Consider the following 19552-nt stretch of genomic DNA (forward strand, 5'->3'; position numbering starts at 1 on the left):
TTTTTCACTTGTGGTATCATGACAGTGCTCTAAAAATTTTGGATTTTGGAGTGTTTTGAATTTCATGTTTTCAGATTAGTATTAGTACTTTAGGGCTGGAGCATCAAGCCATGGCATAGAAATTTAAATGTATTGGAAACTTCTGTGGCCAAAGAATCATAATTGACCATTTGTTAGAATTTTTAGCAGTGTTCTGGGTGTGGTTTGGAATGGTTTACTTCATGCTTCTGAAAACATCAGTGTGCTTTGTCTTTTTTCCGTGTTCTAGAAACCAAGAATATTAGAAAAGATGGATCTCAGGGGATTCATTGTTTTATAGAAGATTTATCACAGATATTCTTAAAATCTTCTTTACAAGTTTAATTAACTTTTATACTGATGATGCTTTTAAAGCAGCACCTGCTTTGTATCGCATCCAGTTTGTAACAAGACAGTTTAATTGTGGATTAATTATAAATGGTAAAACATGAAACAATACTTCCTTAGCAACTTCATAAACTGTTAGTTGGATGTTTAGAAGACTACTGTTATATATATATATATGTGTGTATATATATATATTTCAAAAGTATTTTCTCTCTGAAAAGCTCTAAATCTATATATGCAAACTTTTATTAAAGGTATTTTTTAATCCAATTTAAGCTGCAGTTTTGTTTATGCTATATTATATGCATTCAGGTAGACTATGTATTTTATTGGATAATTTGATATAGCATCATTGTAATCTATTGAATATTTAGGTTTGATAGTATTAGATGACATAAAACTGACAGTGTAAAATATTTATAAAAGGGCAAATGCTACATTTTGGTGCACTATCAGAACTGTTTGAACAAGAGAAAAAAAGTCCTTAACATATAACAACAAAAATGGCTTGAAAATGTTTTCTGAAATGAACATGACTTTGTTTGTAGGAAGAAAAGCATGAGGTCATTGTTTTCAGATAGAACCAGTGTTTATCTGTTGGAAATCATAGCACATGTGCCTGATGCTTAGCTGAATCCTCCCTGCCTACGCAGACAGAAGAGGTGGCTGCATATTATTTACATGAGAAAATGGTTTCAAATTGTGTTTCTTCCTTAATTTAAAATAATAAGTTACAGATAAGTTATGAGTGACTTTTCAAAAATGTTTTCTAACTTTATCGCAGGAAGAGGTTGTGGGAAAGATTAGGTTAGTATACAAGTCTGTGAAATAAAATCCCTGTGAATGAAATGAAAATGCTTAAATAATTTTTTTCCAATATAATGTTCCATATAACCTGTGTCCTATAATTCCATGGAGAGCCTGTCTTAATTTATGGATAAAAACAGAAATACACGTATGAATTTGAGATTAGAAGGTTAGGATCATAGAAATTATGACTTTGTAAAGATTTTACTTTCTCAGAAATGAAAGACCTGTGTTATCTATTTCAGTGATTTTGCTCACCAATTCCCTGAGTTCTTCCCATTCCTTTGCTAAAATGTTGTCTATTCAATACTCAACTCAGTACTGCCACCTTGTGATGCTTTTTCTTAATTTCATCTGGCCAAATTCCCATTCCTTCCCTTGATTACTTCTTATCTGTGATTTACTGGTTTGCTCTTCCTTACATCGCACATCTTTTATCCCCTTGTTTCGATTAGAAGTTCTTGCAGGGTGGGATCTATGCTATTATACTTTAGTCATTATCTTAGTGGTCTCTTCTGGATATTTCTTCAATGCATTTGAATAGCAGAATAGTTAACATGACAAATGTCCTTGATCAGCCTCAAAAGTTAAATTACTGTCTACCAAAAGGGAAATAAAAATCCTTTTGTGGTTTCTGTTTTATAATTGTAAATCTATTGCCTGCCTTGCCAAAGCCATTGAAAATGTATTAGTTTGAGGAATTATAATGAAATACAATTTTCTCCCTATTTTATATCATTAAATGATCATTAAAACACATTTTCATGGTTCTTTATCTCTTTATCTTTGCAGCTTTTGTCATTTCTTCAGGGCTTATTTACTTTTTACCACGAGGGATATGAACTTGCCCAGGAATTTGCACCGTATAAGCAACAGCTGCAGTTCAACTTGCAGAATGTAAGAGTCTACCTGTTCTTACTGTCTCTCAGCAGATCTGCGAATCTGATTTCACAGGGCAACTAAGTTATAACCAAGTTAAACCTTGGAATCTTTCAAATACTTGCCTAAGTACAGTAAAATTCAAGAATTAAGAGAAACCACTTTATAAATGTATTACAATTTTTTTCTAGCTGCTAGTGGAAAATACACCCCACAAAACCCTAATCTTAGTTAGAAAAATTTATACTAGCAAATTTTATAAAAATATTACCCAGTTGGAGACACCTGAAAGTTTATTAACTTTTGCCTTCATCCAGCATTCCTACTAATTTACTGGGTGATGCAGGATGGATAACTTTGGAGAGCTAATTTGCAGTATGGTGGCTATAGTTAATAATACTGTATTGAATACTTGAAATTTATTAAGAGTTTAGGTCTTAAATGTTCTCAACATACACAGATGGTAACTATGTGGTGATTGATATATTAATTAACTCGATTGTGGTAATTTCATAATGTATAAATGTGTTAAAACATCACATTGTACATGTTAACTATACAATTTTTATTTGTCAATTATACCTCAAGAAAACTAGAAAAGAAAATACTGGAAATAAGGAAACAAGACCTTAGAGAAGTCTTTTTTTTTTAAGATGGAGTTTTGCTCGTCACCCAGGCTAGAGTGCAATGGCACGATCTTGGCTCACTGCAACCTCCGCCTCCTGGGTTCAAGCGATTCTCCTGCCTCAGCATCCCAAATAGCTGGGATTACAGGCATGCACCACTACACCTGGCTAATTTTGTATTTTTAGTAGAGACAGGGTTTCACCATGTTGGTCAGGTTGGTCTCGAACTCCCGACCTCAGGTGGCCCACCCGCCGCGGCCTCCCAAGTGCTGAGATTACAGGTGTGACCCACCATGCCTAGCCTGAGAAGTCTCATCTTTAAGAGAGCAAAATTTCTTTATTTGTGAAATGAAGGATTGTACTTTAACAACAAAGATCTCATCTTTCTCTGAAATTGAATATAAAATATGTGCTGTTTATTATTTTCAAATAACAGGTTTGAATGTGGTTTTGAGGCATTCAAAATAACTGCTTTAAGACATAAGCGAGAGATCCTTTTACGGTTCACGGGCATGGTGTCTGGGTGTTCACGCACATGTGTGAGACGTGCCACCCTCTGAACCTTGTTACAATCCCAGCACGTTACCCGTCTAATCTGAAAAAAAAAATAAGAAAAAATAAATACAAAATAAAAAATTTTTTTAAAGTGAGAATTATTTCCATACAGATCATCTATTTCTATCAGAATTTATTTTGTAAAGTAGTCTAATCAGTCCTTTTAGTCTCTGATTGCATCATTATACAAATTCTGATGTTCAAATGCTGAGCAACACTTGCATTGACATAAAAACACACCCAAAAGTTGGGCCAACCCATTTCACATTATCAAACTTGACGAATAATGATGTCCTAATTGTTGAGGTTTTACTATAACTGAAACCCTGACTGCCAAGTACTATATAGCCCAAATCATTTGGAAAACCTTTGCTTAATTTTCTACAAAGTGTATGTTTTTCTGCTTATCTGGTTCTTGCCATTGTGGAAACATCCAATAAATAAAACTACAGAGTTAGAATGCCCCATAAGAAATGTGTAAGGGGATTTATTCCCTTGTGTTTTGAGTTTTAGCTTTTATTTAACGTAGATTTTCTAGCAGAATCAATTTCACCTTTGATTCATTCTATTGTTTTTCCATATGGAAAGTATTTAGGCTTTTACAGTTACTATTAAAAGGGAAAATTATAAAAGCTGAAGTATCTTTATTATTTACTTCCACATTAAATAAAATTACATTAAGATTCTTAGGATTCAGGAATAGGAGAGAGGTAAGGAATTGGGGGGGAAAAATAGACCCTTATGTTTAAAGACAAAAATAATGAAAGTGACAAGAAAATTTTGCTCATTTTGAGATTTTTTTTTTCAATGAGGCATGAACTCCTTAGAGTTAGGTGATGGTGATTATTATATCTTCAGAAGCATATTTTTGAGGTAATGCAAAAGGGGTATTCACAGAGAAAAGCCTGATTCTTCCTATAGCTTAAGTAAACTTGATATAAAGTGAGTAATCTATTTCTTGCCACAGAAGAAGTTAGAACTTGGAAACCTGTTGATTTTTATGAGTTAATTTATACACTCACCTCTTAATAATACCTGTGCTAGTAAATAAAGCTACATGATGTTTCTTTGAAAATAGCCTTTGGAACTGTGGTGACAAACTTTTTTTCTTGACTTGTTCAATGCCACATGTATCAAAAGTGTATGAACTTATTTTGTTTTTTCCCTTAAAAGAAACTAAGTCCCTATATATCTGTTTTTTACCTTAGGTATTTAGGGAATTCAAATTTTACGTAGTGCATCCTATATTTTTTAAATTGCCATAGTTTACCCTCTAAGTAATAATGTTGGAGTGTGAAAATAGGAAGAAAGTCTCACACACACACACACACACACACACACACACACACAGAGATTCAAACAGAAACATGCGGAAGGTCATTCAGAGAAGTTTTCACTAAATCGGTTCAAAATCAGACCTTGGGACCCAACGTCACAAAGATATAGATGTGGTGAATACTGCCAAAAGAATCAAGGTCATCTTTGTACGATTTGCAGTTTTGAAACATTTTTCTGGGCCAGTCAGGTGGTTCACACCTGTAATCCCAGCACTTTGGGAGGCAAACACATCGCTGAGCCCAGGAATTTGAGACCAGCCTGGGAAACATAGTGACACCCCATCTCTACAAAACATTAGCCAGGTGGGATGGTGTGTGCCTGTAGTCCCAGCTGCTTGTGGGGACTGAGGCAGGAGGATCACTTGAGCCCAGGAGGTCAAGGTTGCAGTGAGCCATGATCGCACCTGGGTGACAGAGTGATACTCTGTCTCAAAAATAAATAAATAAAAACTAAAAATATTAGTCTGGGTGTTTCTGAAACTTGGTAGAAAACAATGACTGAAATTATTGTTTCTATTTACTTAAGACGAGGAATAATTTTGAAAGTACTCGACAAGAGGTAGAGCGGTTGATGCAAAGGATGAAATCTGCCAACCAGGACTACAGACCACCCAGCCAGTGGACGATGGAAGGCTATCTGTATGTCCAGGAGAAACGTGAGTCACAAAGACATAACTTCACGCCTGTTATGACTTAGCCATCTATGAATATTTCCATGAGATGTGACTTGGTTAGTAGTATTTCCTTCAAGTAGAAGGACTGAAATTTCTTACAGCTTTATATCTACTTTCCCCCCAACCACGACCAAAGTGAGGAAGCTTTTCCACATTTTGCCGTCAGGATGTCTAAGTTGGCATATTGTTGAACTTGGAACTTACAGTCTTCACTCATACCATAACATGAGTTCCGTTTTAGCATTTAATTGTGATACTTAATCTCAACTTAAAGTTTCATGGAAACTTGCAAACCGAAGCCTTTATTGGGATGAATCATCCTGGTGACTGTGATAATAGTTTTACCCTCTGTTGGCATTATTTTATTTAATTTTGTGCCCTGTCAGTTTTCAGGTGTAAAATTGGTAATCATGGTAATGTCAAATTGGCACTCTTTACTTCTTGAGGTTTGGAAATAAGTACCAAAGCCAATAGAGCATGATTATAATTGCCTCTCACTGAGGACATTTTTCTCTCAAAAATATTAAAAAGCCATTCAGACTTGTATAACTGGAGTTTTTTTGTGCCTGTTACTTGTCATTAAGTCGAACTAGTTGGACTATTTTGACTACATTAACACTTTCAAACCGGATATGCCCTAAGGCATCATTCTTGTGCTGTTTTTGGTGAAGAAACAGTTGTGTGTGTTTCCAGCCTATCGTGGACCAATGTGAAAGGCTTTTGATACACTGTATGTGCAACATGATTAAGTGATGCTCATGTGTTGGAGAGCAGGACACACACAAATTTGATTTGATCCAGCAGACTCTGCAAACATTTATTACTGCATGGACTTGATGATAGAGGAACGCCGGTTCAAGAGATCTGGGTTTTAGGATTTTTCTCTCTCATAACTATCTACCTTGGCCAGTCTACTGTTTTCATATCTAAACATGATAAAACTGGTGATCTGCCTAGGTACTCTATAATTAGTGCATAATAAGTAGCTTTTACCCTCCCCCAGTTCATGAAAAATTACCAGTCCTTTGGCTTGTCAGTAGGGTATATAGATTTCATTTAGGACTCTAAGGAAATTTTTATTCTTTTTTTTTTTAATTGTTATGTTTTTTACTCAAGCCTCGAAAAGACTCTAAGGAAATTTTTGAATATTTATTTGAAATGATTTTGTCCAGGTTCGAGAGCCTTCATGTGACAGTACATTGAAAGGAGCTCACATTTCTACCAATAAAATATTTGGCCACTGGAAGAATTTGTTGCCAGTGAGGGAAGTAAACATGCAAGTGATAGAGGAGGTGCCATCCTTGGATTTTGTATTCATTGTGATCTGATTATATTTTGTTTCTTGAATATTTTTCTAGGTGTTACACACTTGCTGAAATCTTTGTGGGCACACAATATTTTATCCTAAACAAAAAACCTTTAGATTAGCTTACAATATTATTTTGTACATAATCTTCAAATATATCATATTCGGTCCTACTTGGTAGTGAGTGCACCCACTGGGTGGAACCATGGTTTGCCTACCTATTGTCAAGCTCTTGGACATTTGGGTCAGTCTATAAGCATAGGCCCTTCAATAATTTGGGGGTTACATGGATGGACTAAGCACAGTGTTTTATGCACTTACCTGATGTTGGTATCTTTTGTTCTAAGATGCTTAACTTCTCTGGGTCATTCTAGACCGATGATAAAGCCCTTTGTGGTACTGACCTCTCCTCTGAGTTTTTTTTTTAAATTTCTCGTACTGGCACCACCCACTCTCGTAGGCTGCAGAAGTCAAGGCAATCCATCCTTAGCACCAGTGTCTCTCTGTAGCCTTGGGACAAATCTGTCTATTCTGTTTTCTCTATATCCTTTGATTCCATACCTTCTCTCTATCTCCACTGCCTTCGCCCAGGCGAGACCCTTGCAGTGACCTCCTAACTGTTCCCCCTTTGCCTCCAGGCTTGCACATCATCTAATGCATCTTCTACAGTGCTTCCAGCAGATCCTTCTAAAAGGCTTCTTCGGTTATGCCCCTGTTGTGATGGACCCTTAGCAGTGTCTGAATTGGAGGGTCTCACAGTTCAATTCTCCTTATTAACACTCTCTTTGTTGATATTTTTCCTCCCCCAAGACAATTTCCATCTTGATTTGATCTGTATCTGCCTGTATTATTTTATAGCTTTATTGGGTCTAATTGGCATAAATTAATTGCGCCTGTTTAAGACATTTTTTGATAAATTTTGCCATATGCATGCACCTGTGAAGCCATCACTACACTACAACATAATGAACACATTCATCACCTTCAGAAATTCTCTCTTGCCTCATTATAATCTCTTCCTCCTGTCTTTTCCCACCTATCATATTCCCCTATTCCCTTTGCCAAGGGATCTAAAGAAAAAGGAATATATTTATATGCTTTTGAAATTACTTTTATATGAGGAGCAAATACCCAAAGCCCCTTCTCACTTGGGATCTTTGAAAGTGTTTACATTAAAAACAATCTAACCAGTTTACTAAGATGTATCGATTGTGCACTTGCTATCACTGGGTAGATAAGTTCTTGTGGGGGACAAAAATGAGATAAATACTTGACTTCAAGTTTTTATTCTGTAGTTGAAAGCATAAGACACACTTACACAATTAGCAGCCAGTGACCAATGTCAAATAAATATCAAAGCCATAAATTGAGTGATAAATGGAGATGGATGTGATGGGGTAGGCTTAACTCACTGTTTAGACAGAGTTCCACTCTACCCAAATATGGGGTGTTTATGTTATCCACCTCAAGGCATGCATTAAATCACATTCTGCTAGACTTCAGAGTAACCGAAAGAGCCAGGGGTTCCAGAGTAAGAGCCATATTGAAATTCTGTGCCTGTGCTGACCTGTGACTTGTGCCAATAGTTTTCTGAGCTCAGTCTCTCTTCATTTATAAAAGAGGAATTTAAACCCCTGTCATGATATTGCAAGAATTAGAGATATCATATGTAAAATGTCTCTATTCTTGGTAGTGTCAATAATAATAATACTGTGCTTACTGTGGGCTCTTACTATTCTTTGCAATTTATATTTGTCTCATTTAATTCTTTTTTTTTTGAGACGGAGTCTCGCTCTGTCGCCCAGACTAGAGTGCAGTGGTGTAATCTCGGCTCACTGCAAGCTCCGCCTCCTGGGTTCACACGATTCTCCTGCCTCAGCCTCCTGAGTAGCTGGGACAACAGGCACCCACCACCGTGCCTGGCTAATTTTTTGTATTTTTAGTAGAGACAGGGTTTCACCATGGTCTCGATCTCCTGACCTTGTGATCCACCCGCCTCGGCCTTCCAAAGTGCTGGGATTATAGGCATAAGCCACCATGCCTGGCCTGTCTCATTTAATTCTTAAAACAGCTTGAAAATATCATTTCTCTAAAAAGAACAACTTCAGTCACATGCCCTATTGATGAAAGTACTGCCATCTCTCGGTCGCAGGCTGTTTTCTTAAAATGTTCTTTATAATGTCTGGTATAAAGGTTCTTAGATAAAATATGGGCACTAAGAAGGTATTCGATGAATGTTCATTCCCCTTCCACACTGCAAATATTCATCTTAGCAACTTAAATGATTACTGGGTGAGATAATTAAACAGCTTTTATTTTGCAACTTTAGAGCTGTAATCAATTTTTATTTTCCCAGACACTTTTGGGGACTTTAGAATTGCCTGTCTAAGAGCATCTGCCCTGGCCTAGTGCCAATCAGCTTTAAAGAAAGCAGCATGTGTTTGCAGCAAACTCGAGGATTAAATGCAGGAGGTTCTGAACTTAAGATGGAGGCAGGAAAAAGGGTCTTTGGTTTAAAATGTCATCAGAGCATTGCAGCATTTCTATTTTAAAATTATAGCTAATATTGCTTCATATATTACTACCTACATAATGAAGTCACTACATATGAGAATATCTATCCAGTCACTTTCCACTAATTAGCTCTTAAGTCTTTAGGTATTTTACATCACATGTAACAGAATTATCAACAAGTATTATTAAGTATTATAGTGTGAAATGGTCCCCAAACGGAATTGAAGTTAATTGTAATAGTCTTTTGTGATGATAAAGTGTATGACTGCACCCTGCAATTTTAAAATCTGGAGTGGCTTAAGTATTAAACTTGATACCAAGGGCATTATTATTAAAGAAAAAAATTAAATGGCTCATGAAACACTTTTCTCAAGAGGTACGTTTTAATATTTCAATTTCTTTCTTTTAAACATGGTTCTGAAATGAAGCCAGCAAAAACATGTGCATAGTAGCTGCTAGAAAAATTCAGGTGTTAAGCAAGATGGGTCCCTGGTTGGAGATGCTATTAATACATAGAAAACAAGCACCATTTTCAATGCACTCAGCCCACTATGGTGCTTGGGTACAGGATACTTGGCTTCCCTATGAAGGTCTTCCACCGTGGTCTTTGAACTAACATTGAACTAACAATGCATTCTACTCTCTGGTAAATTCCCTAAGGAGGGGAATACTGGACAATAACATGGGTGCTATGGGAAAGGGTTACATGGTATTTTGGGGGGGAAAAGAAAGTGAACATTACACATACAAGTTCCTTCTCATATAGATAGTGGAAATTATTTTCATTTTAAAGAGTAATTTGAATTTGTTTTTTCCAGATTAAGAGTAAGAGGAAATAACTCTAAGGTCAGTAAAGTCTTAGAACTTAGTAAAGTCTTAGATGCGTGATTCATTCCTTTATTCATTATTCATTTGTCAATATTGACTGACAACTGTATGTCTGGCTCTGTTGTAAGGATTAACAATTCATATCCTAGTCAGCAGAACATCACATGTTCCTGCTCACATAGATTCTTAAAATCTTGTGGCAGAGACACACAATAAATGGTCTAAATTAGTGAAACAAATCATATTTCAGACAGTGATAATGGCTAAGAAATGAAAGCAAGAAAGAGATAAATATCAAGGTGAGGGTGTTTAGATCTTAGATATCTCCCCAGGAAAGGCCGTATTATGAAAGCTACATTTAGGAAAAGGCCTGAAGGGAGGTAACAGTGCAAGTCATGCAGGTATCTAAAGGAAAAGTAGTCCAGGCCTGGGAAACAGCAACTGCAAATGCCCTTGGGTAGGAATGCCTCCATTGTGTTCAAAGACCAGCAAGCGGGGCAGTGTAGCTGGAACTGAGTGCACAAGGCAGAAAGCAGTGGGATGTGAGATGGGGAAAAGAATGAGAGGCCACTCACTTGGAACCTTGTGGATAATAGGCTCTTTGATTTTTATCGGGGGTAAGATGGGAAGGCACTAGAGGGTTCCGAACGCAGGAGCGAAGTGACCTGGCTACATTTTTAACAATATATATCTGACAGTTACGAGAGTAAAGAATACAGGTAGAAGTAAGGAGACCATTTTTAACAATTCAGACTCTTATTCCTCATTCTTCCTACCTCTATGGGGTACAAGTATACGACTTTTACAGGTGGGATAACTGAAGTTCAGATCCAAAGTAACTTACAAGTCTTACAAAGTCGGTGTCAGAGCTACAAGTAAAGCCACATTGTCTGATTCTAAGACTCTCTATCCTATACTGCTGTCTCTCTGTTCTTTCTCATGCACAGTAAATGTTACAAACTAGCATGGTATATGGAGATACTCAGTTGTGTATCATAGCACTGGAGAATGTGCAAAGTTTGATACAGATCATTTATTAACAAAATCTGAAAACATGTTTTGTTTCCTTACATTAGGTCCGCTTGGTTTTACATGGATTAAACATTATTGTACATATGATAAGGGAAGTAAAACATTTACAATGAGTGTTTCAGAAATGAAATCCAGTGGGAAAATGGTGAGTTAGTTTTGTTTTTTGTTTGCTTTTTAAACTGTTTGTTATTTAAGTAATGGAATTAAAAGAAAAAAAAATCACATTTGTTTCTCTAGTTAACACGTACCCATTTACAAAAAAAAAAAGAAAGTCAAATGTTTTCTCTCATTTTTATGAGCCGAATGACTTGAAAAGAGTAGCCAGGGTCTTCTTTTAACTTGGCCATGACATATTTATAAGCAGTCGAGTTAAATGTAGTGATCCTTCAGTAGATTACAGAGGTATCATCTTACATTTCCGGCAGCAGAGTTATTTGTCTATGCTGTTGGTTGGCTAGCAGCCCAGGGAGGGACTGTCAATGGCTGGAGCAGGCTCAGGGATTCTGTATCTTTCCCCTGGGTAGCCTCTGTGGGAGGCTGCATTTGCCCCTGCATGCCTTGTCCCCTTCCGCACTGCATACTGTTTACCAAAATGCTGGCTAACAAGGTTTCTCAGAAGAAACCAATAGATGCTCATTTACCCCAAAAGTAAATTGGTCACTGAATGAATGTCTCACATGGGTAGTGCACAATATAGAATACAGTGTACTTTGTTTGAGGAAATGCTGCAGAGAGCTTTATTGTCTGTGGCATATAATCTTCTTGTGATTTAAAGTATGGATATGGCAAATGGTTGAACTTGTGAATTAATTAGGTCACAATCTAAGTACCCTAAAGCTGGGAGTTACACTGAAGATAATTAGTCCAGCCTTATTTTAACAGATTAGGAAATGAAGTTAGTAGAAAGTAAGTGCCTCGCCCAGATAATTAGTGGTATAGATCATGGCAGAGGTAAATGTTGATCTAACTTAGACACATACTCAAATACATCAGTTGAAACTTATTGTACTTGGGCATTCATCAGAGTCTAATAATTCAAACAGAAAGGCATAAAATGAAGGAGAACATACCAGAGAAAAAGAAACCTTAGTTGCTACCATCCCAGGAAGTTATTAAGTGCCACAACACACCTAGTTTCTACTCTAATAGTTACTACTGTAAATCCAACATATGTGACAGTGAGTTAATAATGTAAGTAGACCAAGCCAAAGTTCCATTAATAAATTGATGACGTGCACAACCAAACATAGAATTAACCACACATTAGGTAAATGTTCCCCTTCAAATAGACTGGCATCTCAGTTACAGAAGAGAATTCCTATGAATGTGGCCTATGTTGGATCTTGTCCAGAGAGTCAGTTTTAGTAGCAGTGGGTTACCAGCAAAACAATCACATGGTATTAGGTTGGTGCAAAAGTAATTGCATTTTTTCCCATTACTTTTAATGGGAAAACTGTAATTACTTTTGCACCAACCTGATATATATGATAGCAATAGCATTATGTCATGTATATACTGGAACTATATTATTTCGGTAGCTCTCTTGTAAACCTGAGCTAGTTATCATTTAAGGCTCTGATACAAAGACACACACATGATACTAATCTCTTTGCAATCCAGGGAGTTTTGATTAAGAGCAACAAATGTTGTATCCTAACAAGCACTCTATATATCCAATTGTGGTGTTAAGTGACTGTGTAACTTCATACCTTTTCTAAATCTAAGTATTGAGGGAATGTACATTATAGTATAATTTAACATTGTAAGTAAATATGTTGAAGGGTACTGGACAGGCATGTTACATAATTCTTTTAAATAAAACATGCATATGCCATTAATTAACAAATGGTTTTATGTATTATGATCGGACAGCTAACATTAGGAATAAAAAAAAGACAGGGTGTGATTGTGACCTTTATACATAACCTATACTGTTAAACATTTTAATGTGGCAACTTGAGCTCATGTATTTAATATATTTCAGTTCATCTTGTCCGCGTGTTAACACTATGATACTCTTCTTGTTTCAGAATGGTCTTGTTACTAGCTCACCGGAAATGTTTAAATTAAAATCTTGTATCCGACGAAAGACAGATTCAATTGACAAACGATTCTGCTTTGACATAGAAGTAGTTGAAAGGTTTGAGCTTTTCTTTTTACTTTATTTTTTTCATAAGCTAAACTGTGTCTTTCTGTATTTAAATATAAACATGAAACAGCATTCAAGTGTTTTTTAGTCTTTTAAAAAACAGTATACATGTTTATTTCATTCTTTCATGTTGTTATTGCATAATGCTTTTGAAAAAGCAAATCCAATCCAGGATGCTGGAAAACAGTAGCATCACTCAAAGCAGAATCAGAAAAATCAATATAAATGACTGTATTAGGAGAAAGTGTATGTAGGGGCCTCGTGGTCCTCATCACCATGAAGGAATCCAATGGCATATTTCATGGCTCCAGGATCAGCCTTTTGGTGGGCTTTTGCCGCTTGGTGGCCTTGCTTCCAAGGAATAAGATGCAGGTGGGAATACCATAAGCTTCTTTCAGCCAGCTAAGTTGAATGCCTCCAGGATGCCTACTGTGTGCAAAACACTGTTCTGGGTATTCTTAGCCCAAAGTAATGGAAGAGATATAAATGTCATGAATCTGAGTTTATGATTTAAATTTACAATAAGAAGGGGTATGCTTCCTGCTCTCTGCTCTGTAATCCATGATCTGTCTTTCTTCTCCTGCATTACTACCACAATATTCTGAATACACTAGCTTATCGTGTGTATCCATGTATACACTTTGTATACGATGACTTACTATATATGCTCATAAACCATAGCCTATAGCTACAGGCATAACTCAGAGATATTGCAGGTTAGATTCCAAACCACTGTAATAAAACAAATATAATAAACTGAGTCACAGAAATTTCTGAGTTTCTCAGTGCTTATAAAAGTTATGTTTATGCTACAGTGCAGTCCATTAAGTGTGCAATAGCATTATGTATAAAAAATATGCATCCCTTAATTTTAAAGTATTTTAAGTAATGTGAATGGTCATCTGAGTCTTTAGTGAGTAGTAATCTTTTTGCTGGCAAAGGATCTTGCCTCAATGTTGGTAGCTGCTAACTGATCAGCATGGTGGTTACTGAAGGATGGGGTGGCTATGGCCATTTTCTTAAAATGAGACAGCAGTAAAGTTTGCCACATCAATTGACTCTTCATTTCAACAAAGATTTCTCTGCACCATGCAATGCTGTTTGATAACATTTTACTCAGTAGGGCATCTTTCAAAATTGGAGTCAGTCCTCTCAAACCCTGCCTTACTGCATTGTCAGCTAAGTTTATGTGATATGCTAAATCCTTTGTTGTCATTTCAACAATGTTTATAGCATCTTCACCAGGAGAAGATTCCATCTCAAGAAACCACTTTCTTTGCCCATCCGTAAGAAGCAACTAGTCCTTTCAAGTTTTGTTATGAGATTGCAGCAATAAAGTCACATATTCTAGAAGGCTCCACTTCTAATTCTAGCTTTTTTGCTATTTTCACTACATCTGCAGTAACTTCTTCCACTGAAGTCTTGTACCCCTCCACCTCATCCCTGAGAGTCGGAATCAATTTTTTTCAAACTGCTGTTAATGTGGATATTTTGGCTTCCTCCCATGAGGGACGAATGTTCTTGATGGCATCTAAAATAATGAATCCTTTCAAGAAGGTTTTCAGTGTACTTTACCCAGATCCATCAGAGGAATCACTACTCATGGCCGTGAAAGCCTAATGAAATATATTTCTTAAATAATAATAACTCAGAAGTCTAACTTATTCCTTGATCCATGTGCTACAGAACACATGTTGTGTCAGCAGGCATGAATATATTATTCTCCATGTAAATCTCTATCAGAACTCTTGGGTGACTAGTTGTATTGTCAATGGGCAGTAATATTTAAATATTTAAATATGCCTCTTTAAGCAGTAGGTCTCAACAGTGGCTTAAAATATTCAGTAAACCTTGCTGTAAACAGATGTGCTGTCATTCAGCCCTTATTGTTCCATTTGTAGAGCACAGGTAGAGTAGATTTAGCATAATTTTTAAGAACCCTAGGATTTGCGGAATGATATATGAGCATTGGCTCTGACTTAAGTCACCAGTTACGTTAACTCTAACAAGAGTCAGCCTGTTCTTTGAAGCCTTGAGGTCAGATAGTGACTTCTTTCTATCTGTGAAAGTCCTAAATGAGGGCATCTTCCAACAGAAGGCTATTTCATCTACATTGAAAATCTGTTGTTTACTGTAGCCACCTTCATCCATGATTCTAGCTAGATCTTCTGTATAATTTGCTGCAGCTTCTACGTCAGCACTTGCTGCTTCATCTTATACTTTTATATTATGCAAATGGCTTCCTTCCTCAAACATCATGAAGTATGCTAGCTTCATACTTTTTTTCTGCAGCTTATTCATCTCTCTCAGCCTTCATAAAATTGAAGATAGTTAGGGCCTTGCTGTGGATAAGGCATTGGCTTAAGAGAATGTTATGAGATTATTGATTGGACTAATTTTAATATTGTTGTATCTCAGGGAATAGGAAGACTAAGGAGAGGGAGAGAGATGAGGAAATGGCCAGTAAGTGGAGCAGTGGTACACACAACTTTTATTGACTGTTTGCCATCTTATGCCATGGTTAATGGCACCCCAAAACAATGACAATAGTAATACCAAAGATCACTGTTCATATATCACATGCTAGATATAATAACAGTGAAAAATTCCAAATATTGCGAGAATCACCAAAATGTGGTACAGAGACATGATGTGAGCAAATGCTTTTGGAAAAATGGTGCTGATAGACATGCACAACATAGAGTTGACACAAACAAACCATCAATTTGTTAAATAGCAGTATCTGCAAAGCTCAATCAAGCAAAGAGAAATACATCAAGGTATGCCTGTATCTAGTATGGCAATGACCCTATTCCTAGGCTGCTTTAAACTATGTTGACTCCTTTGCCCTGTGTTCTTATGATTTTTAAGATCCACTTATTAAGTTTTCCCTTATTTCTCAAAATATCTTTTGGGATTTTGACTGGAGTTGCAGTGAAGTTTTCAATGGGTGCGGAATAAACCTCTTTTTGAATATTTTACATATCTTTTTTCAAATTTACTTTTGGGTACCTTCTTTTTATTGTTATTTTGAATAGGATTCTTTTTTATGAGTTGAATTTTGTTTTCCTAAATGGTTAAGATTACTGCATAGAGAGGCTGTTAGTTTATTTATATATCAATCTCTTATCTGACCTACTTGCTGAACTCTTTTTTAGTTTTAATAGTTTTGTGTAGAGACTTCTGGATTTTCTATGTAGACAAATACCAACATGTTAGTGCTTTCTCTTAACATATTCCAGTTATATAACCTTGGAGCACTTTATTAAACTCTGTAATTAGGTTTTTTCGTCTGTAAATTAAGGATAATAAGTACCCACCTCAAAGGATTGTTTTCAGGATTAAATGAGAGAATTAAGGAAACATAACACAGTGCCTGTCACATAGTAAATATCCAACAAATACTGATTTTCAGTAATTTATTGTTGGTATTACTACACTGGCTTAAATTCTCCAACATGAGATTATCTTGATATATATTCAGGATTCTCATGATCTGTGTTCTCATTTGCAGAAGAGATGTAGGTTATTATTTGTCGTTCCAGGTTTTTAATTATAAAATATTTATAATAAAATTTTCATCTCAATGTTCCTCTTCACAGATCCCTCGATTTTCTGTTTAAGTAAATTCCTTTTTTATATTTTATATCTTTTCCTCCATATGCTAGTTTACTCCCTTCCTCCCCCTACTTTTTGTTTCTTTCTTTAAGTATATCCTCAAGTAACTATTTCAGAATGACTGCATGCAAGAGAATTATTTTTAAATGAATTCATTTCAGTATTGTCATCATGGTATAGAGAAATGCTTTGGTTTTAGTGTCTTTTTAAACATTACCTAGTTATGGTATGAGGCTTTCCACATTGTTACATATTCATTGTAATTGTTTTTAGTGACTAGACTGCACCACATCAGGGTCGAGTTCTCATATTGTGGAATTCATAGATGGCTTTGAAGAATGTGACTTTCTCATCCTCTTTGATCATTTCAAGGGAAATAGTTTCAAACTAGTCTCCTTCAGACTTTCCTATACCAAAAACACTTAATGGTTTTACCACCTGTGATCATTAGAATTAAAAACTTTTTTTTGATTGCCCAGTGATTTTTCTGAAAGTATTATACTTCAATCTTTTTCTTTTTAAAGAAAGTTCCTATGTTTTTCTCCTCTCTCTTCATTTCTCTTTTTTTCTTCAAATTTCATCTTTTTAGCTTACTGAGGATTTTAAAAGTAATAAATGTATAAATATATAAAATATTTGTTTTTAATAGGCATGGGATCATCACGTTACAGGCCTTCTCAGAAGCTAATAGGAAACTCTGGCTTGAAGCCATGGATGGCAAGGAACCGGTAAGACTATGATACATTCTATAATTTAGGTTTTATTGTCCTAATAATTATAATGTATGGAAATGCTTTTCATAATATACAATGTTTTGCCTGTAGTATAACTGAAAATGTTAAAAAACGAAATCAGGGGAGTAGAGACTTTTACTGCTTTCCTAGTCTCACTCATGGCACATAACTCTACCTTTCTGACTTACTTTATAAGGGGGCTTTTGGGACTAATTTAAAACCCTAAAATTACTTCTTAAAAAATTACTTACACTCATCACCTTGGGTGCACCCATTAGGTTATCTTATTCCGTTAATAATTATCTCATGCCCCGTCTTTGCAAGGCCTGTACTAGGCATGTGATTAGAGTGATGAACAAGGTTCAGGGTAAGAACTGATTCTCTCATCAAAACCATTTTAAAAGAGTATAGCTTAATAAAACTGCCTGTGGCTTGACATTTTCACTTGCATGCATATCCCCATTTTTAGTGGTTATTTTGAAATTAGTATGATAGTCTACTTACAAAAAATAGGAAGGCTTACATAAGAAGGAGGCTGAATCATCCATCACCGTCTGTTTTCTTAAAGAACACTGTTACTAGATCAGTAGAGGGTGAACACACAGAGGAAATAAGAGTCCCCATCCTGTCACCTGTTACTAGATCAGTAGAGGGTGAGCACAGAGAGGAAATAAGAGTCCCCATCCTGTCACCTGTTACTAGATCAGTAGAGGGTGAGCACAGAGAGGAAATAAGAGTCCCCATCCTGTCACCTGTTACTAGATCAGTAGAGGGTGAGCACAGAGAGGAAATAAGAGTCCCCATCCTGTCACTTGAGAAGCATTCTTTAGATGGCAAAGAACCTGTATAGCAACAGTGCCATACAAAGTGTGGTCCTCAGACTTTGAGACCCTCCCTCAAACTGTGTTGCCAGTCCACAGTAAGATCAGTACAGAAATGGTGATTCAGTCTTTAGAAAATCGTGTAGCCACTTAAGTTATTTTAAGCCTGTTAAATTTAATTGAAAAATTGGAACTCTGCATTGATTTTTTTTTATTATTTTCTATTTCAATTTTATTATATTTTACACAAATGTTAATAATAGATTTAAAAGAAAATTCACTCTTTACCAGAAATAGTTGAGAAGCCCTGACTTAGAGCAAATTCGGGGAATAGTTTGTTAACGCAACAATGTACAAGTTAGGATTGTGTACATTTGAAAACATGCTAAGCAGGAAATTGGAAGAAGGAGCAATCAGGCGAAGTCCATTATGACATACTTCCTGAGAACGGTACTTTATGCATCCTACTGGGGCAGAGAATAAGATGCATAAATCAGATGGAGGTAGAACCTTGTCCAGGGCAGCACAGTCACGGATGGAAAGGAGTGGGAAGTGAGGGTGGCTGAACCACAGGAAGGAAGTTGGTTGATGGTACACAGATGGTGCTATGGACCCAGCAGTTGTAGGACCTTGAAATCAAGACACTCTTTTTGTGTATTAATGTACAGATATCACCTTGCTAATCTTTCGTGCTGGGTCATTAACTGGAAGTAACTGGTGGACATCCTTTGTTTTTTAGATTTATACTCTGCCTGCCATTATAAGCAAGAAAGAAGAAAGTAAGTCATGTTAATAGTTATTTAAAATTTTATCATGTAGTCATTTTTAACACAGAAGCATTATATGATTGTAAGTATTCTGGGAAAATAGTATAACGCCATTGATCTCATGGTACAGCAAATTTGAAATTTTTATTTAAAATGTTTCTCAATATACCATAAACTACTGGTATTATAGTAACAAAAGTTAATTTTTATTTCTTTGGTGTTTATTTACTTATTTACATGGCTTGCTTTATCTCTGATAGAGATTTGAGAAAGTTGATATTTAGCTCAATTATTTATATATTATATATATTATATATTATTATATATTATATATATGATGTAATTATATTTTATTATGTATAATTATGTTAATAAATATATGATATATAGTATATAATTATATATAAATAATCAAGCTGAATTATATAATTATATATAAATACTATATTTATGTATCTATATCAATATAAATATATAAGACAGCAGAGAGCTCCTTTGTCTTATTTTCTCTGCTCCAGTTTTCTTACAGGTATAAGACT

General features: G+C 35.7%; 1 protein-coding gene and 1 non-coding gene across 2 annotated transcripts in view; both read left to right on the top strand.

The window, feature by feature from the left end:
• The window catches only part of ARHGAP42 (Rho GTPase activating protein 42), a 307373-nt gene that overhangs the window by 246793 nt on the left and 41028 nt on the right, over nucleotides 1-19552 (top strand). The window contains exons 7-12 of the mRNA XM_002799784.4: nucleotides 1966-2070; nucleotides 5097-5226; nucleotides 10969-11069; nucleotides 12955-13064; nucleotides 17341-17419; nucleotides 18986-19025. Coding sequence (XP_002799830.1) covers nucleotides 1966-2070; nucleotides 5097-5226; nucleotides 10969-11069; nucleotides 12955-13064; nucleotides 17341-17419; nucleotides 18986-19025 — 565 coding nt within the window. The remainder of the gene's footprint in view (nucleotides 1-1965; nucleotides 2071-5096; nucleotides 5227-10968; nucleotides 11070-12954; nucleotides 13065-17340; nucleotides 17420-18985; nucleotides 19026-19552) is intronic.
• On the top strand, nucleotides 3170-3274 carry LOC114672562 (small nucleolar RNA U13). Its single transcript, XR_003722965.2, has one exon. It is a non-coding gene; the product is annotated as a small nucleolar RNA U13 (small nucleolar RNA).

This window comes from Macaca mulatta, chromosome 14 (assembly GCF_049350105.2).
Source record: "Macaca mulatta isolate MMU2019108-1 chromosome 14, T2T-MMU8v2.0, whole genome shotgun sequence".
NCBI lineage: Eukaryota > Metazoa > Chordata > Mammalia > Primates > Cercopithecidae > Macaca > Macaca mulatta.